At 35.3% G+C, this 12,502-nt stretch overlaps 1 protein-coding gene across 12 annotated transcripts in view; it reads right to left on the reverse strand.

Annotated features, from left to right (window-relative positions):
- Positions 1 to 12,502, reverse strand: part of RYR2 (ryanodine receptor 2) — a 794,016-nt gene that overhangs the window by 72,316 nt on the left and 709,198 nt on the right. For all 12 annotated transcript variants that reach the window (XM_043925904.1, XM_043925902.1, XM_043925903.1 and 9 more), the window contains 3 exons: positions 6,232 to 6,312; positions 4,950 to 5,038; positions 3,444 to 3,572 (listed from right to left, as the gene is read on the reverse strand). In XM_043925904.1, coding sequence (XP_043781839.1) covers positions 3,444 to 3,572; positions 4,950 to 5,038; positions 6,232 to 6,312 — 299 coding nt within the window. The remainder of the gene's footprint in view (positions 1 to 3,443; positions 3,573 to 4,949; positions 5,039 to 6,231; positions 6,313 to 12,502) is intronic.

The following is a 12,502-nucleotide window of genomic DNA, read 5'->3' on the forward strand; positions in this document are numbered from 1 at the left end:
ACTCTCACATCCACATGTGACTACTGGAAAAACCATAGCTTTTACTAGATGGACCTTTACTGGCAAAGTAATGCCTCTGCTTGATAATAAGCTGTCTGGGTTTGTCACTGCTTTTCTTCCAAGAAGAAAGGGTTTTTAATTTAAGGGCTGCAATCACCATCTGCAGTGATTGTGGAGCCCCCCAAAATAAAATCTGTCACTGTTTCCATTGTTTCCCCATCTATTTGCCATGAAGTGGTGGGACTGGATGCCATGAACTTCATTTTTTGAATGCTGAGTTTAAGCCAGCTTCTCACTCTCCTCTTTCACTTTCATGAAGAGGTTCTTTAGTTCTTCTTTGCTTTTTGCCGAAAGGGTGGTGTCATCTGCATATCTGAGGTTATTGATATTTCTCCCAGCAATCCTGATTTCAGCTTGTGCTTCATCCAGCCCAGCATTTCGCATGATGTACTCTACATACAAGCTAAATAAGCAGGGTGACAATATACAGTCTTGACATACTCCTTTCCCAGTTTGGAACCATCCGTTGTTCCGTGTCTGGTTCTAACTGTTGTTTCTTGACCTGCATACAGGTTTCTCAGGAGGCAGGTAAGGTGGTTTGGTATTCCCATCTCTTGAAGAATGCCCCACAGTTTGTTGTGATCTACACAAGCAAAGGCTTTGCCATAATCAATAAAGCAGAAATAGATGTTTCCCTGGAACTCACTTGCTTTTTCAATGATCCAATGGATGTTGGCAATTTCATCGCTGGTTCTCTGCCTTTTGTAAATCCAGCTTGAACATCTAGAAGTTCTCAGTTCATGTACTTTTCACAGGAGCTATTTCTGCTCGTTGGCACTGAACAGTGATTAGTTAGTATTGTCCTGGTCCTGGTTCCTCTGCCTCTTCTTAATCCAGCTTGAACATCTGGAAGTTCACAGTTCATGTACGGTTGAAGCCTGACTTGGAGAATTTTGAGCATTACTTTGCTAGTGCATGAGATGAGGGCAATTGTGCGGTAGTTTGAGCATTCTTTGCCATTGCTTTTGGGATTGGAATGAAAACTGAACTTTTCCAGACCTGAGGCCACTGCTGAGTTTTCCAAACTGGTGTATTGAGTGCAGCACTTTCACAGCATCATTTTTTAGGATTTAGCTCAGCTGGAATTCCATCACCTCTACTAGCTTTGTTCATAGTGATGCTTCCTAAGGCCCACTTGACTTTGCATTCCAGGATGTCTGGCCTAGGTGAGTGATCACACCATCATGATAATCTGGGTCATGAAGATCTTTTTTGTATAGTTCTTCTGTGTATTCTTGCCACCTCATCTTAATATCTTCTGCTTCTGTTAGGTCCATACCATTTCTGTCCTTTATTGTGTCCATGTTTGCATGAAATGTTCCCTTGGTATGTCTAATTTTCTTGAAGAGATCTCCAGTCTTTCCCATTCTATTGTTCACCTTAGGTCTTTGAATTGATCACTTAGGAAGGCTTTCTTATCTCTCCTTGATGAATGTATCTTTTCTTTTCATCTTACATAAATAAGTTAGAATAAAAAATTTTGCACATTGACAGGTCAAAGGATACTTCTAATTTTATATAAATTTAGGACTCTCACTTACTTTTAGAACCAAGAAATGCCTACTCTTGGCTCAAAAGGCATTTGTGTTTTAGTTTTTTTTAAGAAGCCATTTGCTGTTTCTATAAATTCACTTGCTTGTGAATGTCAATCAATAAGATCAATCAATCTTATTATTTAATCAGGACAGTTCACACCAAACGTGGAATGGCTCTCTTTCTAGACACTGATGAGAATATTAAGGCAATAATGGAAGCCAAGGAAGATAAGGAAATAGGAACATGAATGGTCTGGACTGGATTTCAAACTTCACTTGCATTTGAATAAAGAAAAGTTATAAGAATTATCAAGTGTGGCTTTCCCATTTTGAAATGCTAAAATAAGAATCCTCTTCCCTGCTGACGGAGAAAACAGAAATAGTGAGATCCTTCCAAGTTATTAATACAGAGGAGAGGGTGAACCTAGGGGAGGTAAGGAGCAGCCACGCTTCCATCTTTCCTCCGCACCACTCAGCCCTGGCGGCTTCACTTGGCCATGAAGAGTTCTCTCCCTCAGTCATTCTCAGATACCTGCAAGTATGCCAGGCTTTGGAGACACAATCTGTTATTTTTACTTAACCCTTTCCCCCTTAAGACTATGTTTTGTCTGACAAAGCAAACTGTAAGTTTCTTCCTCCTATTTTATTTTTGTACATGACACTTCAATTACAGTGATGGAGTCAGAGTAATATCAGCCATGGACACAAGTCTTCTAGAAAATGGCAACGTTTTGCTTGCTGAAGAAAGAAAAATTTTATAAATTCTTTTAAGAATCTGCAGGTCAAAACTAGAAGTCTACCCCAAGAAGAATGTAAAGCAAATCAATGTAAAAAATGTATATTATTCATGGGACTTGAAAATTTTAAATATATTATAATTATCCCGTTGTATTGCTATATAATATATTTATATATACACACATATATGTACACACACACATACTGCGTGGACAAAGAATGTCGCCTGCCATTTAAGTAAACAAAGGATGCTGTTGCCATCAAGCCAACAGCCACTGCAGCCACCCCAAATGGTGTACCTGAGGGGATTCAGGATCCAGGTCCTGAGAGGTAAGGTGCAAATCAAAGGAATGAGTTCCAGGAGCCCAGACTCTTGCACCTTCCCATACATAGAAAAGGACAAAATTCACTAACTTCAGATGTCTGGTTTTCTTTAATTGTAATCTTTTGATATTCTGACTACTTTATTTATTTATTTATTTATTTATTGCAAAAAACTACATATCCTGGCTCATCCCTTACGTTTTAGAACAGTCACTCAGAGCTGAGAGGCTGCTCCTGGGTTCAAGTCCTAAGTAAGTCCACCAAATAAAACACAATTTCCAAATTTTAGGTTGTGCAATATTTTTTTTTCAGTTGACAACACACACACACACACACATTAAAGTGAAGTTTTTAAATGCTCTTTTCCTTTTTATAAAGTTTCTATAAAACTCCCTCCTCATTTTTACAAGAATACTATAAAAAGTGGTTTAAAGTTCTGCCCTTTCTCCTTCACTTCTTCTCTCTCCTTCTTCGTTAATATTTATTGAGTGCTTAATAAATACACTAGGTGTTGGAGATACGACACATTCAACCTCATGGTTCATGCCTTGGTATCTCATGATATCTCAGTCCACCAAGTGGTAAAGCAAGTTCATTCCACATAAATTCACATCTCATTTTAAATGACCCATTGGCTAAGATTCTACAGAAGGGGTCATTAGGAAATGTGGATGAGAGCAGGAAAATACTTTAGGCATGCTGCGTTTTTTCCAAGGAATTTAATGCTAACCAGTTGACTCTTTTTTTTCATTCTTTTTCAAATAACAGAAATGCTTAAAAGTTTACCTGAATATACTCTGTAAGAGTGTTAAAGACTTGTTTTGCTACTTGAATAGCTTTGGAGAAATTCCTTTGTCCTTGTTCATCAATGACATCTTTCCCAGAGTAATACCAATAGAAATCACTAATTGATTCCTGAAAAAAAGAGATGATAGGATTAAAGCTCATTTTGAAGCTATCAAAGACCTGTCTAGTTTTAGACTCTTTAAAGGAAAGCATTTTAAATAACAGATTGGAAGCAAACAAAAATATCTGTGAAATAAACACTATTCTCAATGATTTTCCTAAACATAAAATACAGCAATATCCTCCCTAGATATAAATAACATCTGGAGAGAAGATAAGCAGAAAACTTAGCTTTAAAAATGACTTTTTGTCTCTGAAGACCTTGAAATTCACAAACGTAAGGATTCATAACACTAACGCATATTTATCCATAGAGCAGTTAAATATTACTATGTGAACACAGAAATTAGACAAATCATAGAATATAAACATCTGGTCTACTTTTTCTCCAGTAAAGCCAGTAACATTTCTTTAATGAGAATTTCATAATGTTCCTGACTTGTGTAAAGGCCCTGGAAGAAACTGGTTGGACTCCTTATAAATACTGACAACAATTGTTAAAAACACATCTAAATATGATTGATGTGTCCAAACAGGATGTTTTCAACAATAACTTACATTTTAAAGGAATTTTAGTTGCCTAAATGAATAATATAATTTGGGCTACCATGTAAACTACATTCAGGTTTTGAGATATGATTTTGAAAGTTACAGATATATTTTCAGCAAAGCTTCTTGATATATTTGCTTCAGAAATAGACTTTTTCTCCATTAGTTTTAGGTAAGAGTGTTGTGCTTTTACATATTCAAAGATTAAGGAAGAAACAGGGAGTTTGTGATCTTAAAAGTACTACACCTGATTTCCTTCTAAATAAAATGAGAAATAAAAGTATAAAATTCCATTAAGAGACCTACACCTTCAGATTCAGTTCTAGTAACATGGAGAACATTACTATAGTACTGAAGATATTTTTAAGTGATGGAGTGTTAGACTGAATTTTTTCATAAGACATTTGGAGAGCTGAAAAGAATTGACCTTAGGCTCTTATATTTAATTGTATGTTAGGTAGTTTGAAAGCCTTTCCCATTTTTAGTAATGTTTCAAACATTCTTCTCCCATTTATTTATCAACCACAGAGGAAGGAAAAGAGCATGTTGATGCTTTACAAATTGAAAAGGAATTTAAAATGCCATCAAGCTAAAAACTGCAGGGAAAAAAACATTCCTACTTATAGAAAGAAAATAAAGTAAGAGCCAGAATCAGAGGCGAAGATAATAGTGGCAGTTTCAACCTAACATTTGGGGAAAGACTGTGATCAAAGACAAAATACCTCAATAAGTTTTGACCTTATAAATCAAAACACATTGTACCATGTCAGTTTCACAGCTGCCATATCATGCCAACTAGCCAGCGTTTTAATTTGCTGCTAATAAAAAGCAACATACCTGAACTCTCAGAAGATAGTCTACAGTAGAGATGATTATGTTGACAGTTGTATTATTGCCAGTCTGAGTTCTCAGATAATTTTGAAAATCTACATAAGATCAAAAGATGTTATTAAAGTGCATTCAAAAATTTTACATTAATTCTTTGAATAATTCTAAGAGCAAATGATGTCTAGACCAAAAATCACTGCAGCTTCTGTAGTGTTATATCTGATAGTTTGAACACTGAATAGTTTATATTTTCCATAAAAAGTGAGCACCTCAAAAACAAACCTAGGTGCTTCACAGAATATCAATATTTAAATTTCGCCTAAGAGGTTTGTTAACACCTGTTTCCTGATTCCTTGCTCTAAAGCTCTGGGCATGTGAATGACTGAAAAGGACTTCCATCCTGTAGAATAGAGTAATTAAATGATTTATTCCATAATCTCTTGTTCTTCAGTACTGTGTTAAGTGTTGGGGAAAGAAAAAAAAAATCAAGATAAAGCTCCTGCCTTCACAGATGCACAAGCCTGATGGAGAGCTCAATACATAAACAACGAATGGAAATACATCATGGCAAGTTACATAGTGAAGTAGATTCCCCCAGTCAGAGAGAGGAGGTAAAAAAGAAAGAAACCTACATATGTCTCCACAGCTATTTATTGTATTTAATTTACATCTTTTTTCACAATCTGCATCTTTCTATCAGCTGTCTTCTCCAGCATGAGAAAAACTAGTAAGAATTATGAAATTCATGTTTTGAAAGTCTATATTGTGAACAAAATTTCTTGAGATTTTCTTTATATCAAATATGCACACTACATTTTTAAAACCTAAAAATTGTCTTCAAGCAAGTCAATTTTAATTAAAAAATAGCATGTATGTGTAAAATGTACAAATCAATGCTATTCTAGAGCTTTGCTTTTCAAATTATTGATTATACACATATGCCATTCAAATGGGCTTCCCTGGTAACTCAGATGGTAAAGAATCTGCAATGCCATTCAAGCAAGAAAATTCAGCATTACTGTAATTTTATCACTAAAAAGTCTCTCTCTTAGAATATCAATATCTTAAAACCATTTATTTAGAGGGGAAAAGAAAGAATTAAGTGAAATAGCTAGCAAAGGACTTTGAAAGACTTCAAGTGACATAGAAAATACCCCAGGGCCAATGCTCAATGTTCAAGAACTTTCTCGACCTAGGAGAAGCAGAACAATTAGAACTAAGAGGCTCCTGTTATTACTGGCTTCAAAATGCTTACTGCTGGGTACCATGAACAGTCTGGGGTCTCACAAACCTGAGTTGTGTCCCTCACAAAGCAGTTGCAAGAAGCGGAAGAGGTCACAGGTGAATTCGTCATCCTGCAGAACTTTCTCTCCTGCAGAAGTCCAGAGGGACCCAATGTTATCAGCCACTTCAGCCTCAGCCTCCCTTTGCATCCCCACCTCCATCAAACTTGCATATTCATCTAGCATCGTCTGAACCAAAAACAGTCACAAATCATAGCCACTTTTCTATCTGAAGCTCTTAAGATCATGCGCTTGACAGATAGATGCACTTTTTCTTGGTAAGAAAAGAACATTTGACTCTTAAAAACGCAGATCTCTCTCTGTTAAAGTAGCAGCATGGGTTTGGCAACATTTTAGAAACAACCTGAAGAGGTTCAGAGATTTGAACTTTTTCCCCCTTTCTTTCTATCTTTCTTTTTGTGTAGGATCTCTGCATCTCTTACAAACGTGGAAGTTAAATCTGCTTTGTTCTTAGAGTCTGACCAAAAGTTTCAATACAAAGGCGTTCGGTATATATATAAAACAGGGCTAAGAGTTTCTCGTATTGACATATTAATTAAAGGATTTCTGTGAAAATTCTAAATGACTAGAAAATGTTTCTTGACTCATTTCAAAGAATTCTCTCATGAGCTTGTCCAAATAGAGTGCTCATTGGTTGTAGCATTCCTTCCAGAGGAGGAACTGGCAAGCAGACCTAACTCCAAATATCAAAGCAAAAGAAAGACTTTGCTGACTCCTGCTAAGAAAGCTAAACCTAACAAAGCAGTGTGCAAAGGAGGACATCTCAGAGCCATTGGAGGTATTCTGCATCACTCAACACTAACTGTATGTGTGGGGGCCAGGATGAAGCCTCAGGAAAGGGTTGAGATATTTCACCTCTATTTCAATTTAAATGTACCTTGATCACAAGTTACTTTGAAAGCAAAAACACAAAGAAGAAAACAAACAAAAAACTGGCACCACACAAATGAAAGTTGAGTTTAAAAGCATAGAGTGTCCGTGAAAAAAACACTGTCAACATTATGAGTGTATGCTCTGGAATCTCAATTTGTTTAGAAAGCAAAATGACAAAAAACATAAAAAATGTTGTTTGGCAAGTGAATGAATATACTCATGTATTTAAAAAAATAATAATAACTTTTCAGACTGGAGATAACTTTGGGCTAGGAAAGAAAACTATGCAATGATCATGTGTTTACTGGAACCGAAATTATGAATGATCATAATGACAGAGAGGTGATGGACTTACCAGTCTGCAGTCTGTGACTTTCAAAGTGAGAGGCTTCATATAATGGGAGGGTTAGGAAGCAAAACCATTTTGAAAACTAATATAAACATTAAAAAAAGTACATAAAATCACTGTACTGGTTTCCCTATGAGCCTGTAAGATATGATATTTGGTGACCAAACTAAGATCACCATGTCGATAAATGTGACATGGCAAATCTAAACGTTTAAATGTGCGTTGTTTTGAATTTCAATACATGGCTGATAAGCCCATTTCTCAGTGTTTACATTCATGACAGAATAGGAAAAAAGGAACAGTCTAAACTAATAAACAAACTAAACTCTTCACTGATGACACTTTGTATCATTTCGTGAAGATGCTTTAAAATGATATTTAAATCAAAATATTATGAGTTACATAGACTTATTGACTTTTTCCTTGTTGAACCCGTCTAAAATGTTTTGTTTTTTCCATTTTCAGAAATTTGAATCAATAAAACCAAAGACATACTATCAATCTTCATAACTTCAATGTGGAATAAGTAACCCCTGGTAGAAAGTATTCAGGAAAGTTAACACTGAAATAAATTAACATGTAGTCTACCGGGGTACCTAGAAATGCTCTGTACAATGCACATTAATTTATAACATAACATTTTATTTTTTGTTGGCATGCACAGTATCTTTTAGACTGTATACCGAAACACACACAAGTGACTTCACTTACATTGGACACGCTGCACACAGCAGAATGAGAGAGAGAAGGGAGGGGAAAGGGGGCAAGCCTTCATTTACCGTCAGGCGATACCAGGTTATTGACTAGGGTGCTGCTGCTTAAGGAATACATTCCTGATTAAAATGCTGCCATTGCCCATGCTGCCTGTAGGTGGTGGAGGAACCAAGATGGAGGATGGCTTTATGTCTGCAGAAGGTACACTGAGCACCAGTCTATTTTGGGATGTGCGCAAAAGAAATTCCATTGTAAGATGGAAACTAAGGTTAATAAGAAATAACGAAATGGAGTAAAATGTAGTTGAAAGTGCTCTTACGTTTTAAATATCTTATTTGCAATGGCTGCATGATGGCCAAATGTAGCTATTGTGAAGGGCGCTCCCTTGGTTTTGTTTCCAGTTATAAAGGGCTTATCATTTCTAACACTGTAATAAAGGGGAAAGTTGTTTCAATACTGTTGTGATGATGAGTTTGTTCCTTGTGCTTTAGGTTTCTCGTCTATAAAATGAATGGAAAATGTATACTGCATACCTCACTGGCTCTACATAATCTATCTGACCCCTTTTTAAAGAATTGTGAAAAGGTTAGTATTATTAGGAACAGTTGCAACGACACTAAATAAAGATGGGAACAACATGCCTATCAACTTAGGTGTGAAGTGTGTTTATATTTTCAAAAAGTTTCCTTAATTTAAAAAAAAATTTTATTTATTTTTTTATTTATTTTTTCATTTATTTATATTAGTTGGAGGCTAATTACTTTACAATATTGTAGTGGTTTTGCCATACGTTGCTATGAATCAGCCATGGATTTACATGTGTTCCCCATCCTGAACCCCCCCTCCCACCTGCCTCCCCATCCCATCCCTCTGGGTCATCCCAGTGCACCAGCCCTGAGCACCCCGTCTCATGCAAAAAAGTTGCCTTAATTTTAATGGACCAAATATTATAAAAAATATAAATTTTCACCTGGAAATAATATTGGTAGACCTTATTTATTCAAGCTACCAATAAAAAGTAATTCCTCTTTTAGAGATTTAATAAAATTAAAATACTTTAAAAGGCTTTTCTACTCCCAAATGGTTTATCTAATTAATAAAAAAGTACACAAAGTTTTGCTTAAGTTCAGTTAAAACAAAGTTGTTTTTACTTAGACTGTCCATACGTATAGCTCAAAATTGGCAGACCTATCTCCAGAAAAGATTTAATTGTTAATAATTAATTATCAATAACTGTTACTAAAATTAGTGAAATAAATAAAAAGACTACTATATATATAAACAACTGCATTAGCATCAATAGACTCCAGAAGACTAAGATCTCCAGTGTTGTCGGGTCTTGCTATGTCAATATCTCTAATATGTGGAGATAAAAAAGTGAGTAGTGTAAAATATGAAACTGGCTGCATTAAACAAGTCCCCAAAAGCCCCCATTGCCAAGGAGGAAATAATTCTGATTACAGATCTTTAGAGAACTTAAATATTTACTTTGTATATGGAAAAACTGAAGGATAAAGGCTAAAAATACTTTTAAATAGTGAAAAGTTAGGCATTTAAATCCATGTGTGTAGTTTTAGTATCATGTGGCTTAAATGATCTAAATATGACTGCTTAACTAATATTACAACTCAACTACCAAAGAATAAAAAATTTATTATTTATTCATTTGGCCATGTTTTGTGGCTTTTGGGATCTTAATTCCCCAACCAGGGATCAAACTCCTGCCCCCTGTAGTGGGAGCACAGAGTCCTAACCACTGGATCACCAGGGAATTCCCTAAGAATAAAAAACTTGAACATGGATTTATAGCTAGCATTTAGTTAGTGACTATAGTGTGCTAGGCATTGTGCTAGATATATTTTCTCATCATTTCATTTCAGGTTTGCAATAATCCTAAAATGAGGTGATATGACCCCATTTTGTGGTTTGGGAAACAACTCAGAAATTAAGTAACTTGACTACTCTCATAGAGCTATTAACAGGTAAAAGACTTGAATTCAGTAAACTTCAATAAACATTCATTACATGTCCCCTATATGCTAGGCACTTTGTGAGATGCTGAAGATAAAAAAGACTAATGGACACAATTCCTAACTTCAAGAAGGTCAGGTAACAAACAGTTAATTTCTACACTGTATGGTCTGTCTAAATGCAGGGTGCCATAGTTCCTCCACTTCACAAAGTTCACATCAGTAATCAATCTTTGACTAACAATCATTTTGCTTATTTTTTATTTTAAATTGTGGACTCCTAACTTGTTTTCAATTTTAGAACCCAGGGAAACCCATATTTTAGACATGTGGCTTTGGAAAAATCAATTCACCTTTCAGACTCTTTTTTCATTGTTTTGATATGGGACTTAACAATCTCCTGACTTCCATAATTCATAGGGCTGCTGCGAGAATCAAATTGGTTCAAACAAGTACAACTGCTTTGAAATATGCAAAGCATAATAGGAATCAATGTGAAGTTTTAATGGCATGAAGTAATTTTAAAAGTCCTAGATTTCTAAAATACAGAATTCAAGCGGGTTGTAATAAATCATTTATAATTTTATTAAATGCATGTATTTAAACTAAGGTAACAACCTTAGTATTGTTGGTTGACAATACTGACACCTGACACCATGTATAAAATGCATTCCTAAATAATAAAAATGCCCACTGTATGAAATAAATTAGGTATGACCCATGGATAATAGAATTAAAGGCTAGCAGTGGAGAAAAAAAAATTTTGCTTTCAAACATGATTTCAGGTTGTTTTTCTTGTAGCCTTCCCTCTTCATTTTTTTCCCTTTTTCTTTCTTTTCTTTTATTTTTTTTTACTTAAGTGTGTGTGTGTGTGTGTGTGCACACACACACACACACACACATATATATATATGGTCTATTTGGTATGCTAGCACTACTGAGAATGAGAAATCTGTAAATTTTAATGTTAGTAGATTCTACTGGAAGCATTTTGAAGAGTGAATGTGGGAATTTAGATTCCAAGTGAATCAACACACAAAACATAATATTATAGAAGTGTTACTTATTTAATGGCTCTCCAAGGTCTCAGAAGGAAAGTGCAAGTTCCCTGTAAAGAAGGTCCTTTAGGGTCTCCCACAGTACCTTTCCATCCTCTACTGGCTTCATTTCTTCTCAATCACACCAGGTTAGTTACTGTTCTCCCATATGTTTTGTACCTTAAACTTAGCATATGGGGATCCCTTTCACGGGAATGCTTTTCTTTGCCTTACTTATCTACCAGATAAACTTCTACTTCAGGCTGTGTGTTACGTCTATGATGATATACTTCCCCCAGCCCTGGCAGCTCAGTTTTCTCTTACACAGAGGGAACTGCTCTGAAGTTGCTTATTTACAAGTCTCTCTACACAATACTCTGGATTTCCTGTATAAATCCAATATCTAGGACAGTGTCTAGCATGTATTAGCCACTCAAATTTAAATGAGTGCTTCAAAGTTTAAAAACTGTGCAAGGATGTTAAAAAAAAAATCTATTTAGTGCCATTAACCATAGGCTTTCCTTGAAGAGAATATTTACACAGGAATGGCAGAATAATATAGTTAGGATCCAGATGGATATCAGGATCTATTGGACTCCATGTGGGAAAGTACCCTTGGGACAATCTAGGGTGGAAGATAGCCAATAAATAATTAAGCACTAAAAACACTAAAAAACATTAGCATGGTCAATATTTAAAGATTGCTACAACTATCCTTTTGATTAATTAATTAAAAGGAAACCTTTTCACTTAACTTCACATAAACTTCATGAGGTCACTATAAATACATAGGCAAGAACCTCAAGGCAACACATTGCCAAATACAGGTGGAAATGGAAGAAGCTTAACTTGTATTAATGCTTTATATAACATTTTAGAAAATCAAACAATTTCTGAGGAATCAGATCAGCTTCCAAATTTTAACTTGTTTATGAAGTCAAGGACCCCTGCAAAATGATTAAAAATATGATGCAGTATCTTCAACTATATTCCAAGAAGATGTTTGAAAGAAGAAAAATTGCACTTTCAAGCTCATCATGAATTTGTAATGAGGATAAATGGTACTGAGGAGAAACAAATCAAAAATCCAAGGATGGAATGAAATTTCAAAAATTCATAGAAGTTTTTGGTTTTGAACTTCATTTCATATAGTAAAATAAAACACATAGGACTAAAAAATATACAGAGAGGACAACACTGAGCACATCACAAAATCTAAACACATCTGAAGAATTTTTTTTCTTTTTTTAACAAGGGGGAAGTCCAGACTTTTGTATTGAGTGGGCCAAAAAGTTCCTTCAGGTTTTCCTGTAAG

The sequence above is a fragment of the Cervus elaphus genome, chromosome 15 (genome assembly GCF_910594005.1).
Source record: "Cervus elaphus chromosome 15, mCerEla1.1, whole genome shotgun sequence".
NCBI classification, from domain to species: Eukaryota; Metazoa; Chordata; class Mammalia; order Artiodactyla; family Cervidae; genus Cervus; species Cervus elaphus.